This window comes from Marmota monax, unplaced genomic scaffold (assembly GCF_021218885.2).
Source record: "Marmota monax isolate L192 unplaced genomic scaffold, Marmota_monax_Labrador192_F-V1.1 WCK01_AAM20220418_F8-fsc00056, whole genome shotgun sequence".
NCBI lineage: Eukaryota > Metazoa > Chordata > Mammalia > Rodentia > Sciuridae > Marmota > Marmota monax.
Window position 1 is genome coordinate 2,038,177 of NW_026695212.1, and position 18,870 is coordinate 2,057,046.

General features: G+C 39.6%; 1 protein-coding gene across 7 annotated transcripts in view; it reads left to right on the forward strand.

Moving 5' to 3' along the window:
* The window catches only part of Tbc1d30 (TBC1 domain family member 30), a 116,071-nt gene that overhangs the window by 54,622 nt on the left and 42,579 nt on the right, over positions 1-18,870 (forward strand). Inside the window, exon 1 of one of the 7 annotated variants that reach the window (XM_058574648.1) lies at positions 18,032-18,429. The exons of 5 other annotated variants lie outside the window; for them this stretch is intronic. In XM_058574648.1, coding sequence (XP_058430631.1) covers positions 18,267-18,429 — 163 coding nt within the window. In that variant the 5' untranslated portion in view covers positions 18,032-18,266. Of the gene's footprint in view, positions 1-18,031; positions 18,430-18,870 lie in introns of those variants that run through there. One more of the 7 variants, XM_058574649.1, reaches the window with a different exon arrangement.

Below are 18,870 nucleotides of genomic sequence, written 5' to 3' on the forward strand. Positions count from 1 at the left end.
TGCTAAGGATCAATCTTGCCTCTGTAAAGGTCAGTGAAATGTAAAAGTCACTCCACTGTATTGGCCATTTCAGTGCTTAGTGACACCCATGTCCTCTTCATGCGTGGCTTTCTTTAACTTTGTATTCAGTTAATGCTCCTTGTACTTTCAATTTGTGTTTTACTTGAAACCATATCCAGAGTCTGTGTCAGGATGGTGAATATAGATGGGAAATATAAGCCTCAGAAGGATGAAATGATCCAACCCAGTTTCCCCAGTAAATGACTCTAATTCTCCTCTCAATTCATAGAATAATGAAATTTGAGATCCTTAGGAATCATGCAACCCAACTTGCTCATTTTGCAGATGTAGAAATTGAAGATTCAGAAAGTTGAATAAGATGTCTACAACTACCTCACACCTGTTAGGATGGCTGCGTTTGAATAAAGGGTGTTAATGAGAATGTGGGAAAAAAAAAATAAACCCCTTGTGTGTTGTGGATGGGAGTGTGAAATGGTGCCGCTGCTATGGAAAATCATCTGTGGTTCAACAAATTAAAATCGGGTTACCTGTGCTCCAGCAATTCCACTTATGTGTGTACCCAAAAGTATTGAAAGTCAGGTCTCACTGAGTATTTATACACCCGCGTTCATAGCAGTTCTATTTACAGTAGCCAAAAGGTGGAAGCAACCCAAGTGCCCGTGGATAGATGAATGGAGAAACAAAACCATACATGTACATAATGGAGTGCCATTCAGCTATAACAAGAGGAAGGAAATTCTGATATGTGCTTCATAATAGATGAACCTTGGGGACATTACGCTAAGTGAAATAAGTAAGTACTATATGTTTCCACTTACGAGAAGTTCCCAGAAGCAGAAAGTAGAACAGTGGTTGCCAGGGGCTGGGAAAGAGAGAGGAATGGGTGTAGAGCTTCAGTTTTGCAAGATGAGAAGGCATGATTGCACAACAGTGGGAATGGACTTAACAGGATTGAACTGTATGTATAAAATTGGTTAAGATCATATGTGTATTCTACCAAAAAAGTTTTTTTTTAAAAAGATGCTGTTAGCTGCATGGGTAATTGGTCTTAGATTTTTCCTCAACTTCATATCCTGTTCTTTCCCTAATATGCCATTCATGGTGTTCTTTCTACAAAATTAATCATGGATCAAAGTTAAAGCATCCTTTTCCCATCTGGCTTATCACCGTCCAGAAAACTAGTTTTCATTGTTGCTGCCTGGAAGTGACTCTACACCTTCCTCTCTTCTTTAGATCACTCCTTCCCACTCTGCTCCAAGCAGAATGAATTATGTGCTGTATTTAAAATTCACCACATTCTCTCGTGCCTCATGCTACTTCCTCTGCCTGTTATTTTTTCCTTTACTACCTCTATATGGTAACTTCTATTTTGAGGATGCAGCTGACATGTCATCTGTTCTGCAAAGTGCTTTTGACCACACAGTCTGCAATGGGTGCTTACTACTTTCAGGGTCACCCTGGCCACATGACGTTGCTATACTTTGTTCTTGTCCACATCCTCATTGGATTGTGCCTCACTGGTCTTACTCACAGTCTAGCATGTTGCTTGCGTATAGGGAAGTTGCTCAGAAATGTCTGCTGCAAGATGAACTGTGTCTTGGAAGATACTGCTGTAAGAGAGACATTCAAAATTTCCCACCACCAATTGCTGATTTGCTTTTTCCTCTGACTTAAAAAAAAAGATATCTCATTTTTAATTGTGGTAAATATACATAATAGAAGATTTATCATCACAAGCATTTTAAGTGTGCGATTCAGTGGCATTAAGTATAATCATGTTATGCAATCACTACCACCATTCATCTCCAGAACTCTTCATCTTGCAAAACTGAAACTGTCTACCCATTCAACAGTAACTTCCCATCCCTGCCTCCATCTCTCCAGCCCCTGGCAACCACCATTCAGTATTTGCTCTTTTGTGATGGGCTTATTTTCTTTCATAAAATATCCTCAAGGTTCATTCATTTTATAGCATAATACAATATCCTACAACATGGATTTTTAAGGCTGAATTCTTTCTGAAGGTGGAATAATATTTCATTAATGTATATTCAACATTTTGTTCATTCCCCTGTCTATGGAAATTGGTTTGCTTCTACCTTTTGGCTATTGTGAATAATGCTTCTGTGAACATGGGTGTGACTCTGATTTTTACAATATGGCAAGTCTACCCTTGTGCTATTCATCCAATGCTATACAAATACACCCTTAACCCCTTGAATTCTTCATAGTCTCCATCTAGAAGTATTATTATTATTATTATTTTAGTTGTAGATGGACACAGTGCCTTTATTTTATTTATTTTCACGTGGTGCTAAGAATGGAACCTAGTGCCTCACATGTGCTAGGTAAATGCTCTACCACTGAGCCACAAACCCAGCCATGAAGCATTTTTCTCCATCCATTTCTGGCATGTTCCATTTTCCCCAGATTTTAACTTGTGATTTGTTTTTCTTACTTAAAACTGTTTATCTTGGACTGGGGATGTGGCTCAAGCGGTAGGGTGCTTGCCTGGCATGCGTGCGGCCCGGGTTCGATCCTCAGCACCACATACAAACAAAGATGTTTTGTCTGCCGAAAACTAAAAAATAAATATTAAAAAATTCTCAATCTCTCTCTCTCTCTCTCTCTTTAACTAGGTTTTTTATTTTTTTTTTATCTTCCTTCCCTCTGAATTGTGACTCATGCCCTCCCCCTTGTTAGTGGCTTTGGATCAATAATGCTACAGATCCAGTCTAACAACTTGTTCCTAAGCCTCATAGGGTTTGGGATTCTTGGTAGAATATGTTCCCTTCCTTCATCTCCATCACTTTCTCCTCTTCTTTCTGGTCATCAGAAATTTATCCTCCACTTTTCCAGCTATTCCTATCATGCGAAGAAGGATCATCTGACAGCAACCTTCCTGTACTCTGTTCAGCATGAAGCCTCCGCCCTCACCCTTCACCCATACTGCTGTCTCTGTACCCTCTCCTTCCATATCCCTCCATCTCAAGGCCTTGAAGAAATGAAAAGTGACTTCTTATACTAGAGACAAACAACAGCAAAATACAGTCCCCACTTCCAACAGCCTGTTTTGGTGGATTTGTGGCGAGGGATCTGTTTCACCTGTGTTCTGAGGCGGGCCATCCTACTTCTTCCTTCTTGTGTTCTCTGTTCCTGCGGCTCCAACTTTCTCCACATTCTTCCATTTGACTCCAGACCTCTCTCTCCTCTACCATTCTCCAGAGTACCCCCAACATGAGGCATGTGACACAATTTACTGAAGGTTTCAGGATAAGAAGGAGGGAAGTATAGCATGAAAAAAAAAAAAAGTCAATGGTTAACCCTGAACTGAATCAAGGATAATATCGACAATATTGTTCTCCTTTGGGAATTCCCTGGTAATCTTTAGGCCCTGCTAATCTATTTTGTAGCTCAATCATCTATACTGTTTGGAAGTCAGAGAGCTTCAGAGCCTAGAAGGTAAATCAGCATCCTTGGCTCGACCTAATTTCCCCTCCGTGGAGGAGGAGTAAGCCATACGTAAACATGGGGTGTATAGCATCCCTCTGTGCAGTTCCAGCTCATCTGGGTGAGATCAGGCAGGATGGTGGAGGCGTTCCAAACTTTTCTGTTTACTAAAGCTCAATTTCAAATTGTACACAACTTTTTAATTTTAATTTTTTGATTACATCAGATTTTTAAAATAATGTTATTATATTTTTATACCTTTATTTTATTTATTTATTTTTATGTGGTGCTGAGGATTGAACCCAGTGCCTCATATGTGCTAGGCAAGCGCTAGCACTGTAGCCCTGATACCAGATTTTTAATGCAAGCGTTGGACAAATAGCAAGGGAACATTTGAAGTGTTGACTCACTGTGTCAAAGCTTTAGTATCCTAAATGGTTCATACGATTTTTTTTTTAAGTGAGTATAATATGGTGATAGAATTTTTAAACACTCTTGAAAAGACTCAGGGCAATTTGGTTTGAATCATCTCAATAGCTGTCTTAATTCTGAGACACAGTGATTACGACAGCTGCTCCCCTGCACAAGAGGGAACACTACAGTGGCACAAAAATTATTCAGGACTGATTATACTCAGAGACTGTATCATTTCCCATCTTCTCTCTATGGAGAGGGTCTTTGGTTTGTTGCTTTCTCAGCTAATGATCCAGCTTCCTGTTTCCTTTTGCATATTTGGCAAATTATTTTTAGAGACAAGTCATTTCTGCAGTTTCTCAGGAAACTTTAAGATGGCCCAGACTTTCTCCTGGATAAGTTTTAGGGTGGGTTGATGTGGAAAGGAGCTCACTGAGTGTCCACTAAGCCTGGTGTGTGCCCTGATTTATGTCTGCATACTCTGCCAGGGTGCCATAGAAGGGACAGCTAGTTTTTTGTAATCCTTACCAAGACCTTCACTAATTTGCTCAGGTATTATGGGATATTTTGTTTGACTGGCAACATGAGGCTAACCATGTTGAAGCCACTTGTTATTTCTACCAGTACCTTATTTGTATTAGTTGGTAAATGATATAATGAACATCTGCAGAAATGAGGGGTGTCTCGTTAATTGGTATCCACAGGGCTATGAACAAACATATTTTCAGAACTTCCAAATGTTTTGAACCTGCTCAGATTAAAAAAAAAATCTGATTATATTTAATTGACTTAGTGGAGAGAGAGTGGCTTTAGAGTGATATCCACCTGAATTCAAATCCCAACTTCACTTATTAGTCTTATGATCTTAGGAAAGTTATTTAACCTCTTAGTTTATTTGTTCATTCGTTTATCAAAACTTCCTTTTAAAATTATTTCCTAGAATAAAAAAAAGAAAATCAGAAGAGTGCAAGGAAAAATACAACCAGTTTCCACATTCCAACTATCCAGAATTAACTACTTGTATTTGTATGACTGTCTTTTCCTGTAGTCATTTTTGTCTATGCCTAGTAAAAAAAGTTACCACAGTAATATATGCATACTGCTCCTTTTATTCCCCATTGCTTGGGAAATAATATCTACTTTGTTGCATTAAATCAGATAGGATAATTAAAGTATCTCAACCAGTACCTGAACCACACTACATTACATGGTAATTACCGTTATTTATTTATTTATTTTTGGTACCAGGGATTGAACTCAGGGGCACTTGACCCACTGAGCCACATCCCCAGCCCTATTTTGTTTTTTTACTTAGAGACAGAGTTTCACTGAGTGGCTTAGTATTTCACTTTTCCTTTGAACTTGTGATTCTCCTGCCTCAGCCTCCAGAGCCAGGGAGTACAGGCATGCACCACTGTGCCCGGCATAACTGTTATTATGGGTTATAGTTATACTCATCCCATCCTTGTTTTTTGTGTATCCCTATTAGGAAATATAGTCCTGGTAAGTTGATAAACTTATAAACACAAATTTTTGACAAGGTATTTCTCCTTCTAAGATATATTTGCAACCCCTAACTTGAGAAATTGCTATTAATACATGTAGGAATATAGAATATACCATAAAACTTATTTATGCTGCAAATAATGAAAATGTATTCAAAGACCAAAACTTTACAATAAATGATGGGCTGTATTTGATGAACTCCAAAAAATAAAATGGTTGAATCAAATTCAAAATATTGCAAACATTATTTGAAAAACTACAATATTGGAGGAATAGAAAGATTGACAAGAATATTGCTGTCTTAAACTCTGCTATGCAGGATTGGTTTCCTGCTTGCAGTTATCTTACAAAGCCAATGGCCACTGGCTAGTTAATACTGGGGCTTTATTAATTTTTTTGAGGAGCAGGGAAGAATTGACTTATATGCATTGTAGCAAATTCTCCTAAAGTAACAAGTTTAAAAAAATCAAGATAATGAAAAATGTCACCAATTTTTCAGTTTAAATATGAGTGTTCTTTTTAATGGACTTCCTCAAGTGGTTTTGTACTAAATCTGTAGATCACATTGGATGCTAACATAATTAAAGAGCAAAGAAGCTCAAGTGACCTCGTTGGCATTGTTGGTAATCTATGACAATATTCTCATATAAATTAAAATGTCTTAAAATACTCTTATGTGCTTTTACACTACTATATTAATGGTAGAGAAAATATTTAAATAGAGAGCTTACTGTATGCCAGGTGCTATGGTAAATGCTTTACCTCTATCATTTGCTTCTTTGAGTAACCCTTAAGGAGTAGGTACTTTATTGCCCCATTTTGTGAATGAGGAAGCTGAGGTAATTGAGATACCCAGGTTTACATCACTACTGAATGGTGGAGCCAGGTTTCAAACTCAGGCAACTGGTTTTAGAATCTCTGCTTTTAGCTACTATCCTAAACTGACTGCCCTTAAATCTATAATTACAGGAGCATTTTTACCTGATGTCTAGAGCCAGTGTGTGATATCTGAGCATTGCATATTTTGGAAATTTGTCAGGGAGACTAAGAATAGTGTTTGTGGATTATTTTTTGTACATTGCACAAATGTTAGTCAAAATAACTGTTCGTAAACACATCTGCTTATTTTTCTTATAGTTGAATAAGAAGGCTTTTTAATGGGTAGGAAAACATGACATTCTTCTTAACTTGATGAATTTATGATTTTATTTCTTTTTAACATCTAAGTACCAAGTGTGAATTTATGATTTTATTTCTTTTTAACATCTATGTACCAGAGCCTCATGCTAGCTGCAGGCAGGGGTGGGGGTCAGGTGCAACCATGAATAAAATAATTAGTCCTTGTACTAAAAGAAGTTTGTGGTTTACTAAGAGGAAAAAGTAATATATATATATGATAAATAATTCAAGGGCATGGGTGAGTCAGGTGTGGTGGTGGGAAGTGTAACATATGGAATTCAGGTGTTGTGGCAGGTACCATTTTAAAATAGAGCAGCAGGATCCGAGTCTGATATTCTTTGTGTGCCATAGATACAGTTAAAAAGACATTTCCTGAGTTTGTATTATGGATCAGTCTCTATGGAAGAAAATTATTTTGCATTTCCCTAAAATATACTGTAGTATGGGTTGAGCATCTCTGGTCTAAAACTTTTTGAGTACTGGCATGATGGCACCACAAGTGGAAAATTTCACACCATAAAACTTTGTTTCAGGTACAAATTTATTGAAAATATTATAATTGCCTATAAAAAGGCTATTTGTATAAGGTATATACAAAACACAAATGAACTTCATGTTAAGACTTGGACTCTACCCCCAAGATATCTTGTTATATATAAGCAAATATTTTAAAATCTAGAAAAAAATAATTCCCCAGTTCAAAACACTCTTAGCCCCTGCCATTTTGAATAAGGGATACTCAACCTGTAGTTAGTTTTCAAGTGTCAGGAAGGTTTAAAATTTAGAGACTCAGAAGTAATTTTTAAAAAATTTTTGTAGTTGGACACAACACCTTTATTTCACTTGTTTATTTTTGTATGTGGTGCTGAGGATCGAACCCAGGGTCTTGCACATGTGAGGCGAGCATTCTACTGCTGAGCCACAACCCCAGCCCCCCCAGAAGTAATTTTTTAAATGACATAATCTATTCCCTCCCTAGGTGTTGGCATATCTGATGATGCTGGCCTTAGGCCAGAATGACATACCGTTAAGTGATACTCTGCTGTAAGTGGGGACTAAAGACAGTGGTAATTAAAGGTGCCAGCACTGCTATACTAAGTACATGAGCACAGTAGCCATACTGGTACTGATTCTAGAAGAGGAGGAGAATGTAGAAAGTATATTTACTAAGAGCTACTGCTTCCTTAGGAATTTTTTCTCTATTAACCAAACTGTAGGTTGACTTTCAAAGTTGAGAACATAAATATGACCGTTTCCCAGGTTACTCTGGTAGATTCTTGTATTTTTATAACAGCAAAGACAAACATGAATATAGATCACCAGATATGCAGCCCTTTGAAACACTGTGGCCTATATTGACTGATACCATAAATCTGTCTCACCCCCAAGTATCTGCCACCTGTGAAACTCAGGAGAACAACATTCCTTTTTATGTAGTTCCTGGTGTGATTTAAAATTTCTTACATTCACTGCCCTGTGATTTAACCATAGCTGATTGTTATGCTAGCCTTTATATTTAGAATATAGAAACAAAACACACATATCATTTTTATTAAATGTTTCTTTTAAGTTAAAGTTTTCATATTGACTTTTGAATGACAATGCAAATTCGCCTTAAACATGTCTAGGCTTTATTTGTGGGAGTTATCCTGTTTATTATAGCTTTTTGGCTAATATTTTTTCTTCCTGATTCTCTGAACTTCCTTGAAAACAAGTTTCATTTGAAGAAATAAAGTTCTAAACTGCTTTTTGGAATTTCTAGATGAAGTAGTAACAGAAAAATTATATATATGGAGGCAGGTTCAAAATGAAGTTCTGCTAGGAATCGTGACTTCTACTTCTAAGTTTAAATTGATGTTATGGTACAGACACAACAAATGTAATCATTCAGAAATAAGAAAATCAGGAGCTGGGGTTGTGGCTCAGTGGTAGAGCACTTACCTAGCACGTGTGAGGCACCAGGTTGATTCTCAGCACTGCAAATAAATAAATGAACAAAATAAAAGGTCCATCAATGTCTAAAAAAATAAGATCAATTAATAACGAATTTAAAACTTCTAGTTTCATACATCAGACATAGTCATGCACTTTTTTGTGTGTGTACGTGTATTAGGGATTGAATCTGGGGTGCTTAGCCACTGAGCCACGTCCCCTATCCATTTTTGTTTTGAGACAAGGTCTCGCTAAGTTGCTTAGGGCTTTACTAAGTTGCTGAGCCTAGCTTTGAACCTGCAATCCTCCTGCTTCAACCTCCCGAGCCACTGGGATTACAAGCATGTGTCACTGCACCCAGCAGTCATGCACATTAAAAAAAAACCTTTTATATTTTAGAAAATGACTTGGACTCACTTTAATTGCTTGAACTTCTAATGCCTGTCCTGGACTCTTCTACAATGAGAATAATGGCTTAGAGATAATGTAAATTTCTAACAAACATAAAAATTCAATTAGTTTGGAATACTCTTAATAAGTCAAGTAGGTAGAATATTTTATAAATTTTTATCTATATTTTATGATGAGGAATGATACTGAAAGGATGTTTTGAGTTAAATTTCAGTTTACCTGAAAATATAACCACCCAAACTGTATTCTTTAAGCATGCAGCTGCCCAATGTTTATTTTGGATTGAGGAATTCTAATAGAGTAATGGACTTTCTGCATATCTGTTCATTTGACCATAGAGAATCCTAGGGTTGAAAGCTGTTTTGCTGATCTGAATGGTCCATCCTCCCCTCATTTTAAATGTCCTTTCATAGCACCTCTGCCTGCTGGGCCTAAGAACTCCACAGGAGAGGACAATTAGATCTCCTTGAGGCCATGGGTTTCCTGTACAGTTAGAGCATTCTGACATTGTGCTGACATCTGCCTCTTCACAACTCCCATTTAGCAGTTCTAAGCTAGCCCTTTAGAGCAAACATAGAGCTAATCCCAACTGGGTTGGGGCCATATACCTATAATCCTAGTGCCTCAGGAGGCTGAGGCAGGAGGATTGCAAGTTAGAGGCCATTCTCAGAAATTTAGTGAGGCCCTAAGCAACTTAGTGAGACCCTGTCTCAAAATAAAAAAATTTTTGAAAAGGACTGGGGATATGTGGCTCATGGTAAAGGGCTCCTCGGCATAATCCTCAGTACCATAAAAAGCAGCAACAACAAAACAAAAACAAAGCTGATTTCAGGATTCCTACCAAGAGAGTGAGGACACCGGCTAAGACAGTAAAAGATGAGATCTGGTATTATCGGTAGGGCTTTGGGCCAATTAGACTTGCCCTGGGGGCAGGGCTTGGATCCTGCCTCAGCGGGCCTCTGGGTGATCTGCTGACAGTGCCATGCTAGCTGCTGACCTTTCCAGTTACAATGCACACCCATTAAAGAAGGACAGCCAGGTTTAAGTGTATTTGGGGCCCGCTTTATGCAGGGCTATACTATTGACTTTCATTTTGCAATTCGTTCTCACAACAACTCAAATATTGTTCATTCTAAAGATGGGAAAACTGAAACCCATAAATTAGGTTACTTGGCTAAAGACATAGAGCCAGTAAAGAAGTGATGTTGGGACACTACCTTGGTCTGCCATGTGGGCACTCTTCTGACATGCCACGTTGCCTCCTGGAGGGTGCTGGCAGGTGCCGTGACCGTGTGCCTGCACACATTCCCACATCAGTCCACACATTTGCACCATCTCTTCTGAGTGGACTCAACTTGCAGACCTAAGGCTTCCAGGCCTGCCAAGCCAATGCTATCATTGATGCCAATCTCTCTCCTCTTCCTGATACTCCTCTCTTATCAAATTTAAGTATATTACTTTCAGAGGCATCAGCCTTTTTATCTAGGGATGTATTTTTAAGCCAAATAAATCATCACTGATTGGTGTGAGAAACTTCTCCTTGCATATCCCTCCCCTGGGACAAAGGAATCATAGAATGGCTTGGTGTAAAGTGCTGGGAAGTCCAAGCTCAACAGTTCATCATGAGCAGATTAAACACTGGTTATATATTCTGAAGGAATGAGTCTAAGTCTCCCAATTTCACTCCTGATTTATCATTGAGTGCAAAAATAAGAAGAGCAAATGAGCTTTGTCCTCAGATGTTTTCAGATGATATATAATAGCTCAGTGAAACAAAGCTCTGGGAAAACATTTGAACATACAAATCTTTTTTAAAAAATTTTCTTTCCCTATTTGAACATGTATTTTATGTATTTTTTATTCTAACTTGTTATATATGACAGCAGAATGCATTACAATTCATATTATACATATAGAGAACAATTTTTCATATCTCTGGTTGTACACAAATTAGAGTCACATCATTTGTGTCTTCATACATGTACTTAGGGTAACAATGTCCATCTCATTCCACCATCTTTCCTACCCTCATCTCCCCTCCCTTCACCTGCCTTCCTCTCCCTCCCCTTTGCTCTATCTAGAGATTGTCTAATCCTCCTATGCTCTCCCTCCAACCCAATTAAGAATCAGCATTCTTATATCAGAGAAAACATTTGGCATTTGTTATTTTGGGATTGGCTAACTTCACTTAGCAATAATATGATTTATCTCAATACTATATATTCTTCAATTCCATCCATTTACCTGCAGGTGTCATGATTTTATTCTCTTTTATATATAGCACATTTTCTTTATCTATTCATCAACTGATACGCATTTAGGTTAGTTCCACAGTTTAGCTATTGTGAATTGTGCTGCTATAGACATTGATGTGGCTGTGTCCCTGTAGAATGCTGTTTTTAAGTCCTTTGGGTATAGACTGAGGAGTGGGATAGCTGGGTCAAATGGTGGTTCCGTTCCCAGTTTTCCAAGGAATCTCTATATTACTTTCCATACTGGCTACACCAATTTGCAGTCCCACCAGCAATGTGAACATACACATCTTAAGAGGTAGAAATAATGATCTCTTTTCAAGTTTTTTTTTTTTTTTTTTTTTTTTTGTGTGTGTGTGTATGCGGGGTGCTTCTGGGGATTGAACTCAGGGGCACTCAACCACTGAGCCACATCCTCAGCGTATTTTGTATTTTATTTAGAGACAGGGTCTCACTGAGTTGCTTAGCACCTCGATTTTGCTGAAGTTTTCGAACTCGAGATCTTCCTGTCTCAGCCCCCAGAGCCACTGGGATTACAGGAGTGTGCCACTGCTCCCGGCTTTACATAGTATTTTAAAGGATTCCTTCATGCTATCCTTATTGCTACTCACTCATGGAACTGTAAACTCTTGGGGATAGAACATGCCTGTTTACACTTGTATTTTTCATGTGTCCCTACACAGAGCCTTAGCCACAATGGTTGATTAATAAGTGTTTATTTTATGAATGAATGAATGAATGAAAGAAATACAAAGATGTCTATTTATGGTCAGTATAAACCTAGCTCAAATATAGGTTGACCATGATTAATTTGAAAATCCAGAATCTGAAATGCTCCAAAATCCAAAACATTTGGGGCAACCATATGCCACTGTCACAAGTGATAATTCCACATGACCTCATGTTATAGTTCACAGGCAAAACTAAGGCATGCCAAAATTATCATATAAAACTTCCTTTAGCTTTGTGTATAAGGTGTATTCTCAACACAAATGAATTTTATATTTGGACTTGGCTCCTATTCCCAACATACCTCATTATAGATGTAAATATTCCAAATCTGAAAAATCTAAAGTCTACATCACTTCCACTCTTAAGGATTTCAGATTAAGATACTCAGCCTTAGTATTTAATTGTTCTCAGTAATCATGAGGCAAGAAAAAGTACTTCACAGAAAATAATTGGCCAAGAAAAATAATAGGATGCTTTCTTAAATCTTTGATTAGTTTTATGTCTGAGAGTACATGGATCTGGCTTCAGAGGTGTTAAGTATATTTCTCATATAGCACTCTGAAATGGAATTTCTACCTCACCTGTGAATTAAATGATTAGATAAATTAATTTTAAAATTTATGTTCTGTAAATGTAACTGGTTTCTTTTTCTTTGCTTTTCCAAAATATTTGAGTGTGCTTAAGGGGAATGCTGAAGGTGGTTTTGTTTTTGAAAGTATCTTGTTAAAATATATGGTCTTGAGAAAGCATAAACAGGAATACTGGGAGGGAGCAGAACCAGGCGGTGTGTGATTTGTTGTTGGAGTTTCAAAGCTTTTCTGTTCTTTGTTTGACAGAACATTTTCTGTGAATTTCACAAAATACAAAAGCCACACCTGACTGTCTTAAAGGATGCCTGTATTTAAATAGAGAAGTTGCTTTTATGACTAAAAGGAACAAATCATATAAAAAGAAAATGAAATGTTCCACGTACATAATATGGTGTCAGGTAATTGTAAAGATTTTCCCCCCTCAATTTCCACTTACTGCCCTCCCTCTGTGTCTCTTTTATGAGGGGAAAATTATTCTGATGCTCATCACCCTGGTCTTTATAGTGTATAGTCTTTGTTGTGAATAATGAGTTGAATTAAGGTCTTACTTTGTCATAGGTCTGAGGAGAATGTTCACTTCTTTTGGAACTGACCACGGACGCTATATTAGTCAGCTTTTTGATACTATTAAAAAAATACCCAAGATAATTAACTTAGAAAAGATTTATTTTGGCTTTCAGTTTTGGAGGTTCTAGTCCATGATCTAGTTGGCTGTTGCTTTGGCTCTGTGGTAAGGCTGCATATCATGGCAAGAGCCTGTGGTGGATGGAGCAAAACCACTCACCCCATCAGGAGCCAGGGAGTGAAGAGGAAGAGACAGGGTGTCCCATTGTCCCTTCAATGGTATACCCACAGTGACCTAAAAACTTGTGGTAGGCCCAATCTCTTAAAAGTTGCACCTTTCCCAATAGTGCCACACTGGGGACCAAGCCTTTATCACATGGGTGCATTCAAAAATCCAAACTACAGCAGGTACTAGGAGATATATGTTACTTTTACTACTCAGGAGTTATTGATACACCCTAAAACTTTGTGGGGAGAAGGGAATAGCAGCTTTTATGCCATCAGGCTCCTACTTTATTAGTTAGCGTGAGTGCAAAATGGGCCGATCTCATGCCCAAGGGAGACAGCATTAGATCTGATGATCTAGTAGGATAACTTCTGACCCTCAAAGACTCTGTGCTCATGAACAGCTGCCAGGGAACTCAGCAGCATGCACATGAACTCCAGGCCAGCTTCCCCAGAGCAGGCTGGCTCCCTGTGGTTTTTCTTTTTCCTCACAGCAGGCTTCCAGGGCTTTTTCTCTTACTAATTGCCACCACTAGTTCTGTTCAGTCCCTGAAGATAAGCACGTAGGCCTTTTTTATTTTAAGGCTTTACTGTTAAAAAAAATAGTAGCAATAGGAAATCAGAAAAGTCTCAGACTTTATTCCCTCTAGAAGCCCTTTGAGACATAGCATTTATTCCTTATGTTGGGCGTTCTTTTCTTTCAATCTTCTTCCCCTGTCTCTAGTTTGCTCTTAAGGAAGCCTCATTCCCAGCACGTAGGCTTGATGATGCAGGAAGTGCTGAGTGGTTCATAATTCCCTGTTTCAGCCTGGGAGAATGAATCTCTGAGGATGTCCCAGGAGAACTGGGCTCTGAGACATTCTGGGCATTTTCCTCAATGTCTTTATTTTCTTTAGCAATACAAAGAATAGTTTCTCATCTGGTGTAAAGTTTACACTGGGCCTTCCTTTCCCCAAATCCAGCTTAAATCGTAACTGCTCTGGACTGTGCCAAGGTATGATTTGCCCATGCATGAATTCACTGTTATTATTTGATTAGTAAAGATCATTTGATGAGTAAAGAGGGATGGTGAGTTGACCTGGCAGCTGAAAGCCTCAGGCACATCCATGCCAGCTTGTTTCCTTTGTAAGTTGACTTCAGATGACATCTTTTGCTTTTTGGAAAACAATATCCCAGACATGAAATAAGAAACTGTGAGTCACATAATAAATATAATACTAGGTTTGTGCCATGGCTGCTTTTCGAGTATTGTATTTTAGTCCTTGGTTAATTATCTGTTTGCTACAAAAATTGGCAGTCCTGGCTCTCCTCTCCAATGTAAACAAAATAATATTGTTTAATTCCTTTGCTGCTTATTGCCATAATAGTAGAATTTTATTTTCTGATTCAAATTCTATATAGTTTTAAAGTAGGAAGTTTTCAGGAAAGCTTTTTCTAATGATCAGAGTCAGTTTTTCCTTGTAATAAATCTAAAGAAGATGGAAACAAAATGTTCGTTTTGAAAGTAAACAAGCTCCTGTCAACATCAGGAAGAACAGTAACTGAAGAAGAATTTCAGAAAGAGGTCTTTTCATCAGCCATGACATATCAGGCTGACTTGACAGTCCAGGGTCTAGACTTTGACTCTGGCAGTTCTGAAATTTGACTACTTCAGTTTACTGAGCATTGAGCATACTCAAGGGTAGTGACTGCAGTTAGCTGATAAGTACATTCTCTCCTCTGCATCCGTCAATATGAGAAGCCAAGTGATAATTAGAAGTTTGTTTGGTGAGACTAGCATCAGAGCCAAAGGGAGCTGGACATGGTCTGAGTGGCTTGTGTCATACAGCTTGTATATCCTCCCCACTGCAGATGGTGTGGTGGAGCAGAGACCATTGCTCCTCCTTTTGAATAGCAAGCCTGCCTCTCTTGCCAGCCCAGTGCATGTCACTAAGTGTGAATAGCCTCTTGTTAGAACACAAACCCCTCTGAGTTTTGAGCAGAGGAGAGTTCTGGGAGACAAGATGGTACATGCATTGACCAGCTTGTTCTCCTAGTGTTTCCTGTTCCTGCAAGTTCTCTTCCTTTCTTTTTGGGTGTTCACCACCATCTTTAGCCCCAAGGGCATATTGGTGCCTCTAAAACACGGGCCAGACAAAGGCAAAGATGGGCCTCTGTCTGTTCTCAGCACAGCTGAAATAGGCTGGAATAGTCAATGGATATCTTATTAATGTTAACAGAAAGATAAAAGATAATGAATGTGTGCCCAAACTGCAAAAGCACCCAGCCGATGATTGATAGATCTCTGTGTCTGAGCTTGGTGCAAAAGGTCAGGAAATCTAAGCAAACTGTTAATAATGACCAGGCTAAAAAGTGACTTTATCTTCTAAAGTGATGTGTTTTCAGAATGCTGCTTTTTTTTTTTCAAGGCATCTTTATTTCAGTCAGGCAGCTATAATTGAATAGCTCACACATCCCTTATCAGCCTGTTTTGCTTTTGCACGTGACTTTGTTTTAACAGATTTTGTTTTTATACATTTCATTTTTAGAGTTGTACCATTTCTGACAATGTCCTCAAATTCTGGGGGCACTGCACAAGTCTCAAATGTACTGATTACAACATAAGTGTGCCAGAGTCACAGGAATGACTTCTTTTTATGGCTGGTTTAGAATAACATTATGAAAGCATTTAAAAATATTCAACTTTTTCCAGTCAATTGTAGCCATTGTTTTTTTAAAAGTTTACTTATTTATTTACTCTAATTTGTTATACATGACAGCAGAAGGCATTTCAATTCATAGTCCACATATAGAGCACAATTTTTCATGTCTTGGTTGTACACAAAGTAGTTACACCATTCGTGTCTTCATACATGTACTTAGGGTAATGATGTTCATCTCATTCCAGGGTCTTTCCTACCCTCACGGCCCCTCCCTTCCCTTTGCCCTATTTAGAGTTTGTCTAATCCTCCCATGTGTAGCTATTGTTTTTTTTTTTTTTGATAATCCTTTTTTTTTTAAGTTGTCCATGAAGCTTTTGTTTTATTTATTTATATGTGGTGCTAAGGATTGAACCCAGGGCCTCACACATGCCAGGCAAGCACTGTACCACTGAGCCACAACTCTAGCCCATAGTCATTGTTTTTGATAGTCAAATAATTTCATCTTTGGTTAATCAGAGCTTATTTATGTGGTTCTTACGTCCTTTTGACATGACCCTGTTAATCTGGGAGCACTTCCTTCCTTTCTGAGTTCATCAAGATGTTTCAGGCTCTCCTACTTTTTTTCTGGTCCAGATATGGATTCGGTCACTCCTGAAAAGAGCCTTTGTTCTTTTTAGTGGGGAATGGTATTTAGGTGCTGGGATGTTCATTGCTGCTGAATTGTCTGTCCTTCTAAATCGAGCCAGTGGATATATTTATTTTTGGAAAAGGAAAAAATGAGTTCATGCCAGTGATTTCAATTTAAATATTGTTGTAGTATTTTAAAGAAAACTGGTTTCTTTGTTGTATACTTAAATTTTCTGTCACACTGAAAAATCTTGGCTCCATTTGACACTAATGTAATTATCTGTTTGCTTTATTCTATAGTGTATATAAGTTTAAAATACCAATATTATTCATAATAATAATGATACTCCTGAATGAAATTAATATTTTCTTTCAGCTCTATTTGCTCTTGGAATATATACCACTATCAATGAAAGTCATATTGTGTTCTAAATCAATTATTTTTTCTGTATTCTTATACTATCAATGGCTGTTTAGTTAGGATCATTTGCTTTCATTCATTTTTGAGACTTTAGAGTCTTTTTTATAAATTTTATTAATATTGTTAATGTTATTCCACAGTCAAAACTATATAAGGCAGGGCTGGGGCTGGGACTAGGCAGTAGCACACTTGCCTGGCATGTGTGAGGCACTGGGTTCGATTCTCAGCACTGCATATAAATAAAATACAGGTCTATCAACAACTAAAAAAATATTGAAAAAACTACATAAGGCAAATCCAAAGAAAGCTCAGCTTTTCATTCCAATCTTCACACTGTACCCCCTCCCAGTTTTTAAATTTCACTTTTGGTTTATTGAACTAGTGTTTCTGTTTCCAAAGAATAGCAAATACAAATATCTTTATACCCTACCCTTTTCTTCCTCATTCATTTTTGTGGTAAATATTCCATTGTTTTAAGAATGGCTTTTTTCTTTTTAACAGCAAGGATGGTTAATCCTAGCTCAGAACTAATGAAGCTCTGGAGAGATGAAGAACCACTTCTTTTAAAAACTGCTCTTCAATGAGAACACTTTTCCAAAGATCCATTTTTTTTTCTAAGAGAAATAATCATTTAAAAAAGTGTTTTTTTTCCCTTTAAAAACCACATTTTCTATGCCTCTCTAAGCTGCCAGGAAAGAGTTTAACGCAATTTGGGGGGAAGATTGTACTTCACCATCTGTCAGCTTCAATGCCACGCTGCCAGATTTGTCCTGTGGCGGACTGACCTTTGGTTCCAAGGCTGCTTAGATGAGGTGGGCACTGGCAGCTTGCTGGTGTTCTGCACCTGAGGCTGGCTCCCTTTGGAGCCCTCTCCAATCCTCTCTCCTGGGAGAAGCGCGGAAAACTGTTTTTGGTCTCCTTGCGGTCCCGGATTCCCTGACGCCCGGGCTACCGGCTCCAGGGCGGGGGCTGCCCCTCCTGCGCACAGCGATGCTGGGATTGGGGGCGGGAGCGCCGCCTTCTTCTCCCGCTCACTGGCTCCCGCCCTCCCTCCCTCCGCGCCCCAAGCCCTTTCCTGCTTCAGCTGTGCTGGCTCCGCACTGCAGATGCCCGCGCCTCCCGATGCTCGGCGGCTCCCACGGTGCTCTCAGGTCCTCTCGATCCCTGGAGGGCTGGTTGCTGCTCCTAGGCACCCTCGTCAGCTTGGACTCACTGAGCTCTGCGCCTGAAGCCGCTACCCCGACGAGGCAGCGGGGACCGAGGAGGACAGCCGCGGTGCTGGATCCCGGGGTGCTCTTGGATGCGGCAGGACAAGCTGACCGGCTCCCTGAGACGCGGGGGGAGATGCCTGAAGCGACAGAGTGGTGGCGGCGGTGGCGTGGGCACCATCCTGAGCAATGTGCTCAAGAAGCGCAGCTGCATTTCGCGGACCGCGCCCCGGCTGCTCTGCACCCTGGAGCCGGGTGAGGACCCGGGGCTGCAGATGGGGCGCTGGAAAGTAGCGTGGCGCCCTGGAGCCGGTGCGGCTTGCACCCTAGCCTCCGCTGGACTCCGCTTAGGCCAGGCGCTGTGGCTTGGTGCTGGCGGAGCTCGGTCGGCCTGGGAGGGCACAGTGCGTGGACCAGGGCCTGGGCACCAGCAGTGCCTCCTGAGACGCGAAGAATGGGCTGCTCCCGCCCGCGGACCCCCACCCCGCGGCCTGTGAGCCGGCCTCCTGCGCGAGGTGGGGAGGTGCGGGAGGCTGCCCCCGCGATCAGAGGCTGCGCCACCTATTGTGCTCCGGGCTCGCAGGAAGCCAGACCTTGAAAGAGGTGTGTGGGGTGGAGAAAGGCACAGGGTTGACACCAGAGGTCGGAGGGGAAGGCTGCGACTGCGAAGCAAAAATCGAATATATGCTTTCCTGA